Here is a 17409-nt window from a genome sequence, read left to right as displayed (position 1 = left end):
CTGATGATATGTGTCTGTTTACTGTAGATGAACCCTGAAATTGTGTTTAATCTGTGTGTGTGTGTTGAAGATTCTCGTGTTAAATCATTTTTAATATAATCGGTGTTTTTGTCTTGAATCTGTGTTTAAATTATGTTTAGTCGTGGGGATACTCGTGTCTGTTTATTGTATATGAACCACGAATTCGTGTTTAGTTTTGTGTCTATATTGAAGAATTGTAATAGTTGATTTGTGCCTGTTGACAGTATATGAAGCCAGGCCTGTAATAAACCAAACGTTCATGAACTGTTCGCCGTGAAGTTCGTTTATTATATTAAACGAACCAAACATTCATGAACACACATTTTGTTCGTCCATTTATGTTACTTTAAATATTTATATTAATATGCTCGATTAGGTTTTAAACAAGTGAACAAGAATGTACACGGACGTGAACACAAAAAATTTTGTTTGATTATATGTCCATGTTCGGTTAAGTTAAATGAACTGACACGAGCATGCTGTCGTTCGTGTTCGTTCAGCCCGTTTATGAACCTTGGATGTGAGCTTGAATTTATGTGTAAATCGAAGATTTTTATTAAAGTCATGATAATGGATGATTTCTCTTGGTGTGCTGCTTGTTAACTATATGTTTGTGCTTAAATTTGTCTGTATGTTGAAGATTCTCTTGAAAATAAATAATTTAAGTTTGAGTTCTGATTTGGTTTATTTAAGTTTGGATATGTTGTGTGACTGATTATCTGAATAATAAATAATTTAGGTAACATAAGATTTGAAATATCTTTGTTGTTTTCTTTATGTATAATCTTGTATAATTGTTTTTGTGAATGTTGTTGGTTAAATTTGAGATTTTGGCTGGTTTATAGTTTGTCACGGACAGTTATTATTTGCAGAACAGCTCTTTGATGTCGACATTCGAGTTGTACCGTAGGTCAACAATTGGCATGTGTTTGACCGAAACGTTGGACGAGATGGTTTCAAGTGGGATTCTTGGTCCCGAGCTTGCTATCCAAGTGCTTGTTCAGTTTGACAAGGTATCACTTAAGCTTCTATAATAATAATATTATGTGTTAGTTTCATGTTGATTAATATGTGTATCATCGTATTTCTTGTTTTGCTAATTATATAGTCAATGGCTGAAGCACTGGAGACTCAGGTTAAGACCAAGGTGTCGATTAAGGTAAATACTTCTATCTGTATAGCTTACTAGAAAATATTACCGAGGCTAGTGAATTTTGATATAAAAAGTTGTTAACTGGTTAATCTGTTTATCGAGCATTTTAAAAGCAGTAGACTTTTTTGCTTGTTGGATGAAGAAAAGAACTTGTGCTTATCTGCTCAAATTAGTGGTTTGAGATTGCTTATTGGCATATTGCAAATTGATTATCTTTCTATGCCGGTTCTAAATTAGAAGTTTAATCCCGAATACTTCCTTAGAATAGGAGTTTAGTATCATTTTTGGTTTTTTAACTTCCAAATTAGTTTAACATACCACTAGCTCGTTTTAAAGCTTTTCAGAATAATACAGTGTTGATGATAATCTATGTTTTCAATAAAACTTGCTGATACGCGAGTTTAGAAATGCATACAAATACTCTTCCACCTCTAGGGTAGTAAGCAGGGTACCCTGTTAGTGTTTTCTAAGCGTTTGACCCATCCCAAGCTGTGCCAGGGCGAGCTCAGTCTTGAGCTCGAACTTAAACGAGTTGGCTCGTTTAAAGCTCGAGCCGAGCTTGTTAAGTTTTAAAATTTTTTATTTTTTTTATTTTACTAGTTAATTTATAAATAAATGGCAAAAATAGAATTTTTAACATCAGTTTATGATAAATTAATAAACTATAAAATTTATAATATTATATGCGTTATTTTTGTATTGTTTTTTTTAATAATGTTTTAAAGCTTGAGTGGCATAAATGCATAATATATGTATTATTTTTATTTTTTCTTATTTTGGTATGCTATTATTCTTATTATTTTTACTAAAATTTAGGGTTTAATACAAACGAGCCGAGCCAACCCTGGCTCTAGCTCAGCTCGTTTAGAAATCAAGCCGAGCCGACGAACTTTTTGAGCAGCCCTAAAGTAAACAGATTGTTGAGATGAATTGTATTGATGTCCTGCTAAATGAAAAAAAAAAGGTGTAAAGAGTAAATATGGGCCGAGCATGTCAGGAGTCGTATGAAGTGTATGCACTCAAATGCTTGAAACCTCATAAATCTTTTTATATAAAACAAGTATTATAACAATATAACTATTGTAATTTATTTGATACAACATGTTTTGACTTGAACTTGAAGATGTCTCGGTTTGACTCAACAGACTTGTTTTGTTTTGCCACTTTTACTTATAGCGCTGTGTAAATGACGGATATACCCTTGTTGGCTTATTAACAAAGTACAGTGTGGTTGCTGATATATTGTGTTATGTACAAAAACAGGGGCATCTGCACACGTACAGATTCTGCGACAACGTGTGGACCTTCATTCTTCAAGATGCTGTGTTCAAGTATGATGAGCGTCAGGAAAACGTGGGTCGGGTTAAGATAGTGGCATGTGACTCCAAGCTGCTGGTTTAGTGAGACGTGACGGTGTCTAGGTAAATTTTAGCGTAGAAATATGGTGGTTTTTACTCTGTTGAACCTCTTGGAATAGAGTGAATATGAAACTATATGCTAAAGATAATATACTCAGTTGTGTGAGATAATACTAGTTGGAGTTCAGTTTTTGGCTTTAAATTGTTTGGTCCATTTTGGTATGTATTTATTTGCGTTTCGGTATGGTTATTTTTATTATTATGTAAATGGTTTTTGTAACTATTACCTGTAAGCTCATGGGGCCAACCAAGACCCTGTTAACCAATGAGATCATATAAATTGTAGTTTGTGATGGGCAGACGTTCTTAAAGGGGTTGAAGGCGGAAACTAGTGAATCTATTGTTATATCAAGCGCGCCACCCTTTGCCTTGATTAAAGTAGACGGTTTTAGTCACGCGTGACATCCCTGTTTTGTGATTTAAGACAAGGATGTTCACAAGATGACTTGAGCCTACGTAAGCTCTGGCTCGGCTTGGTTTTAAAAAAATAAAAAGTTATTTCATCTTTTAAACAAAAGAGGAGTCTTGCTACATTATTTAAACACTGGGTTTGTAAATTCAAATTGTAATATGTTTATAAAATTTATAAAAGATAAAGTTCTTTCAACCAATTTTTAATACAATATCTTTTTTTAACATAAAGCCATTTTTTGAATCAACAAAATGTTTAAAACAATATAGCTAGAAACCGCTTGCATATGTACATACAAATATAGAGAAAAGATGGAATACAGGAATACTTATATTTCATGAAATCTATCAATGAAATCACATCATAAGATCTCGAAATCGTCAATATATATCCAATTAATCATTAGTTAACCGAAATAAACAATTTTGGATCGTTAATCAATCAATTTTTACCTTTTTTCACGAAAACCGTTTTTGAGTGTTTTAGTTTTTTGGCTGAGCATTTTAGTATTTTTGCCTTTGAGCGCTTTTGTTTTTTGCCTTTGAGCGTATCGCGTACCTATCGTACGTGAAGGCATTATTGTACAGTATCTCGACCCTACAAATATAATATAATGTATAGGTAAAATAAATCGAGCCGAGCTAATGAGCAAGCCACCCTTGGCTTGGGCTTGTATTGTTAATAAACCGAGCCAATTCAAGCTAGCTCATAGTCACGAGCTTTTTAGACTGCTATAGTGTAATACTAATAAATGTTTTCTTTTTGTCATTAGGATAACCAAGTTATTAATAAGCTGATTGTGGTTTCAATCATTCTAATAATTACATATGATTAACATGTTAATACATGCAAAAAATGATTGAACTTATATGCAAAATGACTGCTTTCTCTAAAGTGAAATCATAGGCTGAATAAAAAAAGGTCCATTATGAATTTTAACTACATATGAAAAATATTATAAAACTGAAGACAATATTATAGCGTCCTATAAAAATTCAAAGACATCATACTGCATCATTTTGGATCGATTTCACATGGTATTGTTATCGAGACTTCCTCAGGATCGGTAATCTTTTCAATTTCATATTTCAAATGTATCGACTTTACATTCTTTCCAGCTTTCTTCAAACAACTCAGAAGTCGGACTGGATCGATGCAACCTGAAACATTAATCTTAATCGTCCCATCTTCCTTCATAATTTTATGCAGGCATTCAAGAAACCCAAGTCCAAAAAGATTGAAAACCCTTCATTTATGGTTAAACGTTAACTTTGTACACATACGATACATATTTTATCATCAATAGACGTTAGTATTGATGATATAATAGACGATTTTACCATAAAACATTCCAAATTTGACTTAAGTTATATTTAAAAACTTGTACTATAAAATTTTGTACATTTATAAGTTATGGGAATTTTAATTGATTAAGAAATACAATTTAGTTTTATTTAAAGTGAAAAAAATGTTATATAATTTATTTAAATGCCATATTTAGAAAACTTATATTAAACCATATACATAAATACTAAGCTAGAGTGAGAATCATTACAAAACATACAATTATACATAGAACAAACAAGTGTAATTAAAGTTTTGTTTTTATACCACCATCAAAACATTATATTGTTTGATTTCTATTCTTGTAGTTGATATCACATTCTAAATTTTACTAAAGTTATATTTAAAAATTTGTACTACAAAATTTTGTACATTTATAAGTTCTGGGAATTTGACATATTTAATAAATACAATTAAACTGTTTTTAGAAGTTAATAGCAAAAATTACATAATATTCATGGGTCCTTATGAGAATCATTACAAAACATAAAATTATACTAAGAATGTAATATTTGTGAACCCTTGGGTGGGCAAAAGTAAAATTGCACTAATTTTAACGTTATTTTACTAATCTCATGAAAATAACGTTAAAAGTGGCGGAAGGTTAATCAGGCATCATGTGGTGGCATTGATAGCCGAAAGACAACGGTACATGCACCAATCAGCCGGTGTCCCGATGATTGAGTGTTATGTGGCTTATGTCCAAGGCTTGATGCAAAACTACTATCGAGCCGGGGGTCTCATCGATCGGAAGCAGCCTCTCTATCCCTATGGGGTAGAGGTAAGGCTATCTACGTCTTACCATCCTCAGACCCTACCATAGCTTTCCTATTGGTAGGATATACTGAGTACGAAAATTATACTAAGAACAAAACTTCTTAGCATGCACGCGTAATTTATAGACATAAATTCTATCAAACTAACCTTAAAACAAAGGAAAAAAAATCCATGAACACACATTACCTGTGCTCATGAAAAACATGTCGATCTGATCAGAAACTGTGAGTAGATCCGATGGCCGGGACGTCGTAAACGAAAGTATGGACGTCAAATTAATGAGAGAATGAATTGAGTACGTGAATGGTTAAATGTTAAATAGCTTCATTGATCCCTAAGATCTAGGTAGTAAATAGGAAAGAAATCTGTAGTTATATGCAAAGGATTTTTTCTTTCATAAACTATATTTTGTCATAATATTATTAAGGGAATACACTATTTTAGGAAGTAACTAAGCAATGTTTTAAAAACTAGTTTTCAAAAATTAACGTGTTGGGTTTTAGATTTTAGGGGTGTGCGTGGTGTGGTTCGGTGTGGTTATATGCTAAAACCAAACCAAAAATCAAAACTTCGGTTTTTGGAGTTTTTGAAACCGTTCAGTTTCGGTTTTTCAGTTTTCTTTTTTGGTTCGGTCCGGTTTCGGTTTTTGCTAGTTGAGCCTGAAGATTTTAGGCCGAATTTTTTTTTCGCAAAAATAATTGAATTTAGGTATAAATAATTTTGTTAATTGTAAACTTATAGACATAATTATACATTTGACCAAAAATATTTGAGTTACATATTTATTAAATTATTATAAATTCCTTAATATAAAATATAAAAAAACAAAAACTTAGGAATTCGGTTCGGTTTTTTCGGTTTTAATTTCATGAAAAAACCAAAATCGAACCGTTAGTTCGGTTTTATAAGAACATAGAACCAAACCGTTGATTTTGTTTCGCTTCGGTTTTTTCGGTTTGAATTTTTCGGTTTTTTCGGTTTCTTGCACACCCCTATTAGAAATAGTAAAATCGGTTGACTGGTTAACTTAACCGTGTAGTTCCATAAAAGTATGTGATTCCATTGTGTAGGAAAGACCGCTAGTTTAAAGCTGATCGATTTAATAGTATAGGAAAGAACGTTAGGTTAAAACTTTAATTGAAGGTCTAAAGTCTAAATAATGAAACTTATCTTGGGCTTAAACCGGCACGGCGGTATAAATTAACCAGCAATACCGAAGATTGAAAGTAGAAACCAATTGCCCAACTACCAGGATAAAATGTACCTACCATTTTCCTGGCATCCAGTTTAAACCGCCAAATCTATTTTATAATTGTAAATTTAGTTGTGTATTTTTTTTTATTGTATTTGATTTTTAGCAATCAATTAATCAACAATGCTTCCTAAACAACCATCTAGTGTTCAGAAATGTAAAAATAATGCTACGAGAGCTTCACGAATAATCGATTAGGCGTTAGTTATTACGGTATCTGGTTTTAATACTTTATTTTTGCTATGTTTATTGTTGTTATAACGTTAATCTTCGTTTAAAAGAAATAGTTCATTACTCGTTAAACATTTTCATTTCAACTCGACAAGGTACTTAAATCCTTGGAAACGGCTTAGTATAAGCCGTTGACAAAACTCTTTAAAGAACAATACACTCCATTTGTGATTTGAAAAAATAAAGTAAATCTTTCTTATAATAGAGGTGTGCGTGATGTGGTTCGGTGCGGTTTTGGGTTAAAATGAAGCCGAAAACCAGAACTTCAGTTTTTGAAATTTTAAAACCGTTCAGTTGTGGTTTTTCTGTTTTCGTTTTGGTTTGGATTTGGTTTCAACTTTTTTGCTTTTTACCATTCGAGCCTTGAAAATTTTAGGTCAAAAGAAAGTTTGTCGAATTCGTTGAATCTAGATAGAAATAATTTTTTTTAACATATTAACTAATATATTGTTATACATTTGGCCAAAAGCATTTCAGTTTACATATATAGTAAATTCTTATAAATTACTTTAAAAAATAAATAAATAAAAATATAAAAATTCGGCTCAAAACGGTTTTTTTCGGATTGATAGTTCACTATTCGAACTAATGAGGTCTTTGAGTTCACATGTCGGCATGTCGTGCAGTAAAACTAGATAGCAATTATAGTATTTTCAACTCAATACAACCACAAATCCCGTTAGTTGGGAATAATTTGAATGTCAAACGTAGCCTTTACTATTATCATTAACCATTTACCAAATGTCTCCCAAACCCGGCTTTTTTTTATTGGGTGTCCCCCACCGACCAATCTTTGCAATAAAGTTTCCCAGAGTAAATCGGGTGATACCAGGGTTGATCCCAGACCTTCACAATACTTTCTCATCTCCTTACCACAGACATTATCGTTAGGACAAGCATGTTGATTCTTATAAAAAAATGTACATAAATTAGTTAATAAATAATAAACGACTCGTCTCCCATGCATCTCATATATTGTTTTGTTCTACTTTTAACAACAAAATTTATGAGTTGGACAAAAGGTGTTACAAGTATGTCCGTTTTAACCCGCTACCACACCCATTTTGACTTGTTAGTTGTTACCTTACACGCTAAACTCTAATGTCACTCATCTACATTGTTAATTGGCTCGTTGCTTAGCCTGCTAAAACCCGCCCATTTATACACTCCCGACTAAGACATGTGCTCACAATCGAAAAACACAATACCCTCATTTATATAACTTCTGTACAGAATATCGTACTTTTCGAACTAGTTTCACCAACTAGTTATTCATGCAAATGCAGATTGAATGCACAGCAAAAACAAAGAAAAAAATATAAAATTACAAAAGAAAAAACATTTCACCGGGAATGGAATGATCATCCCGGGCCCAATTGTCAAACGAGAGGGGTAATAATGTAATTAACTTATGCCTTGAGGACTCCAAGCTTTCCCAATGAAGCACGGATATCAGCAGCACTACATTCTTCGGGTGTGTGAATGATATTGGTGCTTTCAGTAGGTGTAACATCAGAAAGCGGGTAGACTCTGTTAGCATGCAACGGATTGGTGGCGCCTCCGCCAACTCCCTTCAGTATAACTGATTTGTGAACGCCGCCTAGAAAGCCTTCGTAGTCGGTATCCCCACTTTCACCGACGAAAACCACCACCTTTGATAAATCCATGCCCCATCGGAGATACAAATATCTGAAAGAAAAGGGTTAAAAGTTGACTAGACCGAAAGAGAAATTTCAAAACACCATACTTAACTTTTTGATAGCAAGCCCGATAACGGTTATTATTTGCTAGATGGGCGAATCAGGTAAGATTTTAAACAAGTTTGGGTCAGAAATGGTAACTTTTAGATGGGTTAGTTAAACCGCAACACTTTTTCATCTACAGTTAAAAGAAACTTGTATTAATTATATGGTTAGTGGCGGCAAGATGGGGGATTAGATAGTAGCATTTTAAACGGGTTTGGGTCGGAAAAGGGTAACTTTTTTAACCTAGGTTAGGTTGACCCGCAGAGGTGCAGACACTTTTTTGTCTCCTCTCAAAATTTTGTATAATTAATGCTATAAATATGATCAAAAATTCAAAATTAGTGTTAAAACAGCTAATTTTTTTGTCTGTCTTATTGGGTTGATGACCCCCAAACACTTTTATCTTTCATTTAAAAAAACTTTATAATAACTAACGCGATGCTTTTTTGAAAATCTGCGGTGTTATTACAACAATAATCCAACTTCTAATAAAGATATTTAGGAGTTATATGCAAAAAGATACTCTTTTAGCCCTTCCGGAGTTCTAGCCAATCGACATATTTCCTTACAAGGACCAAAAGCAGAATTTAATCCTATCTTTTTTTAGACTGTAGACTAGAAGGGACATCAAGATCTGGATGCTTTGCACCTAAATTTAATACTATTTATAAAGAAAATGCAAAAACAAGAAAATGTCAAGGACCTGAGAGCTTGAGAACGAGATGCCGACACTGGAATCACATTTATCTTTTTCCCATTTTGGCAATAAATAGCGTGACAACGAAGAGCTTGAATCCTCATTAACTTCCGAAGCTCCTTAACAGGAGGAACCTACAAAAATAACCACTAAAATAAGAAATATAGTACGCTAACATTAAAAAACTAACCTCAAAACACATTTAAACAGGACTAACCAATCCGGGCTTGTTAATATTAAAAGCATAACAGTAATTGGTTGAAACTTCTTCATCTTCAGTTACAACATGCTCTTCATTTTTATTTTCAGCCTTTTTGTCAATTATAGAAGAAGCCCATTTCACCAAAGTCTTCCTCAGCCCTTCACCGCCCCAACGGTACTCAATATGTGAATGATAATATAAATCAAACACAAAGGGGTTATCTTCTGAATGCGAAGACGAATAATAAAGATCAGCCCCACTATTACAAATATATGCATCGAAAACCGAAGGATTCACCGATTTAGACACCAAAAGCGAGTGAATTTGAGCCATTTGTAAAGACGTCGCTAATATAAACCCGATCGACCCCTCACTTTTCTCGTCTTCTACCGATTTAAATATTTTTTCAATGTTTTCAAAAAGTGTCTCGATATCGTCACCATCGATCGCGATAACAAAAACGTGCGTTCTTCTCCTTATAGCCGGGAATTTAAGTTGCTCGTTTTTATCACCTGAAACTGTCTTGTGTGTATTTTTCCCGGCATTTTTTGAATATGACGAAACAGCATTTTCTAATTTATTGGTTTGATCTTCAGATCCAATTGAGAATTTTAAATTAAGAGATATATCTTGCATGTCTCTTAAGGAATCATTTGGTGAGTCAGATTCGGAATTTTCATCATCATCGTCATCGTTTTTTAGCCACCCGGGATGCCTCGGTTTACAGCCGGCGATTCTTGAAAGGTAAGTTTTGCAATGTTCGGTCCATGAGAATAGATGAATGTTTCTTAGCCCGTTCGCCCGGCATTTGGCCCAAAGTTGCTTATCTGCCACGAGTTTTAATAATGCGTCTGCAATTGATTGTTGATCATGTGGATCAATAAGCAAACCATTGTCAAGTACCTGCAATGATGACATCATCAGTTTTACTTGACTTATCTCAAATGGCTAAAATAAAAAGGTTTTGCTAAATGAGGACTGATCAACGGGTCAAACAGGTTGAAGTCACCTAAGGTACTTTTTATTGCATACAAACCTTCTAGATCGTTTTATTCAACGTACACTTTATTATTGCAATAATAAAGTTTTTGTAAACATAATTAGCAAATTATAATCTTTTTCAAACTGAACAATAGTGTTTGCGGGCCAACCCGGCCAGCTCATTTTGACCTGTGCTAAAGAAAGAGTTTGACCCGTTATCCACCTTCCGTCCATCTTCAAACATGTAATCTTAAATAAATTGTAAAGAAAATGAATAAAACTAACCCGATGAATATCCACAGGGCCTCCATTTTTTGTGGCAACCATTGGTAACCCATGAGCTGCAGCCTGTAGAATAAAATCTCATGAGTCGGGATAATGACATTATACCAAGTAGGCAACCTGTTTAATGAAAAATCTAATATGACAAGGAGGAAAAAAAAATTCACCTCAATCAAAGTGAGTCCAAATGGCTCTATGAAAGCCGGATTAATGAAAACACCCTGCCAAAAAATTAAGCAAAGTTATTTTTAACACACAAAAAAACCATTGACTGGTTAAATAATGAAAACAGGTTATTACTTTAGCAATAAATTTTTTGTAACCATATTCAATTTTCGTAATATTTTTGAAAAGGGAACAAAAAGTGTATGTGGGTCAGCCCAAGCCCGAACCGTTTCAGCATGATCCATTACCCGACCCACCCAATTTTCCCCCTCTACATGCCCGTTATTATCAGTTGTCAGCTATCAAAGCCAAATACAACATGAAGTTATTCAAAAATTACCTTGGTCTTGGCAGCTAGACGATAGATGTCAGGGACTTCACTCTGCTTATGATGTTTAGGATATGCCACTTGACCATAAAGATCATATTTATCAATCAATTTAATAATTGAAAGAAGCATCGATGCACTTGTGCTTGACATCTCGTCAATGTTATCTCGGTTACCCATTATTAATGTCTGCAAAAATTTAGTTAAAAATGTAACTTAATAATAAAAATAATCTAATCATAACTGCATAAAAAGAGTAATCTGAACATACAAGATTAGCAAGCTCCCTTAAAGGACGACACTCCCCGCATGCTTTGACCAAAGTCGTAAGGTTCTTTTTAGGATCGGGCCTAGCAAGAGCGAGTATCATGGGCTTTCGTGGGTTGGTGAAGAATCGCATTATCTGCAAAAAGATATTTAAAAACTGCAAAATGGGTGACTTTTAAGGTTGAAATAGTTTTTTTAAAAATTGAAAAAGACCTCAGCCCAGATAGGTGGGTCAGGAGTAGGCGGATGGTCTTCTCCTCCTTCCGTTTCACCATCCATATCACCATCATGTGGGACAATATGATTGAACTCCATTCCCGGAGGAATTACCTGCCCGTAAATAAAATGATTAATTATGTAATTAATTAAAAGATTAAATGACCGATTTGGGTTATATATAATATCTAAAGGGTCTATCGGGTATAATCGAGAAAGCTAGCATAAAACCTTCCAAAACATTTTATTCAAAAAAATAGATTATTACCGAAATAATATAATCTTTTCAATTTACTTTAACACACTAACTACTTGTATTAATATACCATACAAAAGTCTACCCATTTTGACCCACTGCCAAACCGGTCCTGCCCGCCCAAATGTGCCACCTCTAGAAAGGCTTGAAACGCTAAGCAGAACATAGGGGTATATTTGGAACTTACAACCATGCGAGGCATGAACCTGCCATAACAGCTCACATTACGCCTGATCCTAGCCCGAAGTTTCTTCTCCAAAACCGGGTCAAACCCATCATACAACCGCCACTGTTCATCAATTTCTTGTCTGGTGCTAGTTATAACAACCTCAGAAGAATCAAGACTCAATTCTTCAGCCTCGATCCTACGCATGATTTTATATGTAGCATTAATTTCATCTTTAGTTAATCTTCCTTGTCTCAAAAGTTGTTCCAACTTATCTCGACCAAGTGAGTGGCCCGTGAAAAGCATGGGTACGTTTAATGCTCCAGATAACCGGGCTGCTGAGTCACCAGCATCTGCATAATGACCGTGAATGGCAACGGGCCAGACTGGGTGTCCACCACCAAGTTGCTCACCTAAAACTTTAGACATTTGTATTATGTGGCTAAGTGCACCGTCAACAAATTCAGGGATGTGAGGCCAAAGAAGCTCTTTAGGGATATATTTGTCTTTTGGCCCGAATGGAATACGGATTATGTAAGCGCCGCTGCTTTCTCCAACTTCATCTGGCATAGCATCAGAATTATGTGGAGATAACATCTCTGTTGGTTCCCCGTAACTCCAGTCTACTTCGGGGCAGGCTACTTGTCTTGTAAGTAAATCAACTCGATAGACACCTGGCATTGAAGCTAAAGCTCTTGCAAGTTCTACAACATACTTAACCTGGAAATAAAAAGTAAACAAGTAAAAAACTTAACCTCGAAATGAAGAAAATAAACAAATAAAAAACTTGACCAGCATTCATTTTTTCTCGCATATCAAAAAAGATATTATAGACAACTATTGATTAAATTATCGTTAAAAAAATATTATCACAATGATAATCAAAATCTTTGAGAAAAAAATGGTTAAAAGTCACCCGTTTGACCTGTTTGACTTGTTCGATGATTTAGCTAATTTTGTATACTTTACACGTTTGTTAAAAAATACCTGACCACCTGTATCAGAATCACGACCAAGCTCCATATTTTCACCACGTATTAACCCATGAAGGCTGCACCAAAAGAACAAGTTATGGATAATTTGTATCATTATAATTCTAAATTGCTCAAAGTTACAACTGGTTAAGAGTCTTTTACCTTATTAATACAATATACAGTTTTTTCCCCTTTTGTTGATTAGCCCATGCTTCCATGGCATCAATTGAGCTCATTCTAGGCAACCGACCTTTGTGGCTATCACCGTGAGCAGACACGTCACTAACTGGCTCCCCTTTTTCCCCTTCTGATAAATCTTCTGACATGTCAGCAACTGCCAAACGCCTACCTTTTTCACGCTCCATACGGCGTTTGGCTTCTCTACTAGCTTCCTCATTCTCTAGCTGATAAACAAAGTTTCAGCATTAATAGAGCTTAAAACTAGGGGTGTGCATGAAAACGAAATGACCAAATCGTGACCGGAATAACCGACTTAACCCAACCCAATAAAAAACAACGATCTGGTTTTATGCTTTTAAAAAATCATTTTTTCCGGTTTGGACCTAACCAAATCAAACAGAAAAAAAAAATTTATAAGAAATTAATAAACTGTGTAGCCCAAAAAATTTAGAACCAAATGTGAAATAATCAGTTAATTATTAATTAACAAAAAAATTAGGCCAGACTCAAATATAATATTTTGCACCTTTTTTGGTCCCAAATGGTAAAATCGATATAATTATAAACCAACCCAAATCCATTGTGAAAACCGAGAACGATATAATTATAAGCCAACCCAAATCCATTGTGAAAACCGAGAACCACAAAAAGTTAAACTGAACGGTTCGGTTTGACTTTTGTGCCAAAAACCGGCAGAAACTGACCACACACACCCCTACTTAAAACAGTCAATTCACCATGCATACAACAAATGACCCATGGCCTAATGTAGCAAGATTGTTTTAAGACAATTTCACTCGTGTTTTAAGTACAATTACCCCAATTTAATCTTCACATTAAAGTTCTTTTATTTAGAAACTTCATCAAACAATATAAATTACAAGTCTAAATGTATTTCTTTCTCCGTGATGAAACACAAAACAGTTCAGAAATCAAATTAAACCTTGTTTTTCAAAATTAACAGAATCAAAACCTAATTGCTTAAAATACAAAATTGAATAGAAATTAACAATTAACAACAACACAAATTAAATAATATACAAACCTGCTTTTTCTGACGAGCTAAATTCCAAATCCTCCAGCACATATTCTCAAGCCTGGTGTTCCTCTCTTGAGGACTCCTCGTCGCTTGTGCCTTTAATTTCAACAACATATATTAGTAAAACAAATCAAATACTTTTACATCAAAAACATAAAATTTAATTAAACTCCATTCGATCGATCAAAGTTGAAATCATAACACAACAATTCAACAAACACAGATTAATCGAAATTGAAGTCAATTATATTCGATTCAATCAATCAAAGTTAAAATCATAACCTAACAACAACTCAATTCAATTCAATCAAAAGTCAAATCATAATCTAACAATTCAATAGTTCAACACACACACTGTTAATCGAGAATTGATATATCAAACAATTCAACCGAACAAACTTCGATATGATTCAATTGATACACGCAGATTAATAACAAACTGATGAGTCGAACAACTAAATTAAACTCAAATCAATTCTATTCAATCAATCAGAACTCAAATCATAACCTAACAACTCAACACTATACATACAAATTAATCAAAACCATACTCCATTCAATCAGTCAGAACTCAAATCATAACCTAACAATTCAACAGTTCAATTCACACAATATCAATCGAACTCAACTCAATTCGATCCGATGCAATTAACAAACCGCACTTCAATTCACACAGATTAACTAAAAACCGAACTCAATTCAATTTAATTCAATCAATCAAAACTCCAAATCATAACCTAAAAACTCAACACTTCAATTCACACATAACTAATTAATCATAAAAATGATAAATCGAAGAATTAAATTGAACTCAATACAATTCTGTACAATCAATCAACAATTAAAATGAAGTCAATTAAATTTCTATTCAGTCAATCAAACTTCAAATCATAACCAAACACCTCAACACACACAAAATCAACCAAACTAAATACACTTAACACTTTGATTCGATTCAATTCAATCAAAACCTAACAATTCAACACTTCAATTCACACACTGTTAATCACAAATTACTGAATCAAACAATCAATTGAACTCAATTCAATTCAATTCCATCAATCAAAATTCACACATAATTAACGAATCCAGTCATTCAAATAAACTCAATCCGATTCAATTTAATTCAATTCATAACCTAAACGCCGATTACCGAAACTGAACTCAGCTCAATTCAATCAAAACCTAATGAATCTGACTTACTTTAACCCAGGACCGGTGCAAATCGGTCTCATCAAATCCAATAACATTATCAACGAAGTATCGAGTCGGACTGAACCGGCCGCGTTCACGGAGCAGCAAGGATGACTTGGCATCGTCGAGCCCAGGGCCTACGTCGAGAATCGCCTCCAAGTAACTGTTGATCCAATCGTTTCCCGCCATTCGATTGGAGATTGGTGGTGTGGAGAGAGATTTATGGCGAAATTTGTGATATTATGATGTTGATAATATGACAAGAGAGAGAGAATTAGATGCATGTACTAGTACAGATACGAGAACAACAGAAAAACCGCTTGTTTTTATTATATTATAATATTAAAAATACATTTTATTCTTAACATGAAAATAAAATAATTTATTGTTATTATTAGGTTTATTTTTATAGGTGTTTGTTGTTATTTTTTGTTCGTATTTGCTAGTTTTCGATTATGAGACGTTATAAGTATTTGCTGATTTATATTATGTTGTAATTATTAGATTTTTTCTTTTGCTGTTATAAGTGTTTGTTGGTATATGCTGTTATTATTTTGTTATTGATTTTGATTATTTTGTTGTATTTTTTAGGTTTTTTTCTTTGTTATTATAAATCATTGTTTATGTACATTGGTATTGTAGTTAGTATTGTTTCTTACGTTCTCATTTTTTTATAAATTATTATTATTTTCTACGTTCTCATGTTAAGATTAAAATGCACAAGAACCTTCCCCTATAACATTATTATATTGATATAAAAACATATTAAAAAACCGTCATGTCATGTCAGTGTCATTGTCACGAGGGGTTTTTAATTTTAAAGGTTAACAAATTGTTCAAATGTGTTGCTGATTAAAATTTACTATATTGTGATATATTCATCTTTCAATCGTGGGGAAACTCTTACCTAAGGCCATTGTCCGTGAACACTTGCCTTGATGCACGACAGTGTGGTGAGATAAACCTTGTTTGGTAACTAGTCACATACTCGTCTAGTCTTCATCATCATCATGGTACATCTAAAACTAACGTTGTGTTTCCGAGTCTCGCTGACGAGAGAAACGAAAGAAAGTGAAGGTTTTTCCTTTTCTTTCTTTTCTCTTTCTTTCTTCCCGCGCTTTCTTTCCTTCCAATTTTTTTCAAATTGAAAAGAAACCAACTACCTTCATTTTACTCTTATATTCTCTTGTTATTCTTTTCTTATACTTTTCTTTTTCTTTCCTTTAATAAAGCTTGGGAACACATATATCTCCAATCTTTTCATTTATCTCTTTAAATGAAACTCATGACATGGCCATCTCAATCTTTCCATTTATTTTCTTTCCATCTTATCATTAAGTGAAACTTGGGAACGTGCACCGTGTAAATAATGGGAGTAGGAATCAAACCTGAGTCATATGAAATACCAACTCTCTTCATTACCACTTCACCACTTTAACTAAGTAAACAAATAAATGTATGTAAAGGTTAACTAAGGTGCTGTTTGTTTTTTCAGAGGTAAAATATCTGCAGTCTGCGGACCACATTTGCAAACATCTATAAGAAGAGGTGGACCAAACATCTGTAGTCTGTAAGAAAAAGACTGTTTGTTTTTTAACGTCTGCAGACTGCCAATCAATTTCTAAAAACTAATAAGAATTCAACAAATCAGTTTCTACAACTCAATTTCTATTAAAAATTAATATGTAAATAAAACTATTAAATAAATTAACGAAATCTTACATATTTTATCGTAGAATCAATTTAATTATAAAAGTAAAACAATATAAAAGTTGTAAGAAATAACTTAAATTTATGTACCACTTTTATAATAAAATTTAATATAATAGCTTTAAATTGGTTGTTCCTAATTATCAGTGAACATCAATAATAATGAAAACCGCTATATACAAAATAAAGAATTATATATTGGTTTTTATTTAACTCTTCATCTTCTTCGTTTACCAATTAGCCCCATTCGTTTTCTCCGATTGCTTTCTACGGTGGCTGCAAAATCGAAATAAACGCTTTTTTTACAACTTCTTCTCCTGTTTACTTCTCTACCTGTTACTCTATTAGCAAAATAAGCATTGGCAGTAACCCGACGGTGGGCACCGACCCAATTATTGA

General features: G+C 33.4%; 3 protein-coding genes across 3 annotated transcripts in view; 1 reads left to right on the top strand and 2 right to left on the bottom strand.

Moving 5' to 3' along the window:
- The window catches only part of LOC143544179 (disease resistance protein L6-like), a 304085-nt gene that overhangs the window by 165376 nt on the left and 121300 nt on the right, over positions 1–17409 (bottom strand). The window lies entirely within an intron of this gene.
- LOC143544168 (transcription initiation factor IIA subunit 2-like) lies at positions 844–2820 on the top strand. The gene is made up of 3 exons (XM_077036321.1): positions 844–1034; positions 1130–1180; positions 2438–2820. Exons 1-3 carry the CDS (start codon positions 906–908, stop codon positions 2573–2575), a joined length of 318 nt encoding a protein of 105 aa, XP_076892436.1. The 5' UTR covers positions 844–905; the 3' UTR covers positions 2576–2820.
- LOC143544175 (putative sucrose-phosphate synthase 1) lies at positions 7784–15536 on the bottom strand. Its single transcript, XM_077036328.1, has 13 exons — positions 15310–15536; positions 14113–14202; positions 13050–13291; positions 12901–12964; positions 11935–12633; positions 11489–11605; positions 11280–11411; positions 11021–11197; positions 10683–10736; positions 10519–10581; positions 9268–10155; positions 9057–9184; positions 7784–8297 (listed from the first exon to the last, which is right to left on the bottom strand). Exons 1-13 carry the CDS (start codon positions 15487–15489, stop codon positions 8018–8020), a joined length of 3114 nt encoding a protein of 1037 aa, XP_076892443.1. The 5' UTR covers positions 15490–15536; the 3' UTR covers positions 7784–8017.

Source organism: Bidens hawaiensis, unplaced genomic scaffold (assembly GCF_021521415.1).
Source record: "Bidens hawaiensis isolate Kalapana, Puna unplaced genomic scaffold, B.hawaiensis_p1.1 tig00013493_1, whole genome shotgun sequence".
Classification (NCBI taxonomy): Eukaryota; Viridiplantae; Streptophyta; class Magnoliopsida; order Asterales; family Asteraceae; genus Bidens; species Bidens hawaiensis.
The sequence above is the reverse complement of the archived record's forward strand: the minus strand, read 5'-3'. Positions and strand labels throughout refer to the sequence as shown.

Coding starts and splice junctions, on each gene's coding strand:
- LOC143544168 (XM_077036321.1), top strand. CDS start 906: ATGTCGACATTCGAGTTGTACCGTAGGTCAACAATTGGCATGTGTTTG. Junction 1,035..1,129: donor TGCTTGTTCAGTTTGACAAG/GTATCACTTAAG, acceptor CTAATTATATAG/TCAATGGCTGAAGCACTGGA. Junction 1,181..2,437: donor AGACCAAGGTGTCGATTAAG/GTAAATACTTCT, acceptor GTACAAAAACAG/GGGCATCTGCACACGTACAG.
- LOC143544175 (XM_077036328.1), bottom strand. CDS start 15,489: ATGGCGGGAAACGATTGGATCAACAGTTACTTGGAGGCGATTCTCGAC. Junction 11,198..11,279: donor TAAGGGAGCTTGCTAATCTT/GTATGTTCAGAT, acceptor AAATTTTTGCAG/ACATTAATAATGGGTAACCG. Junction 10,156..10,518: donor GCCCTGTGGATATTCATCGG/GTTAGTTTTATT, acceptor TCATCATTGCAG/GTACTTGACAATGGTTTGCT.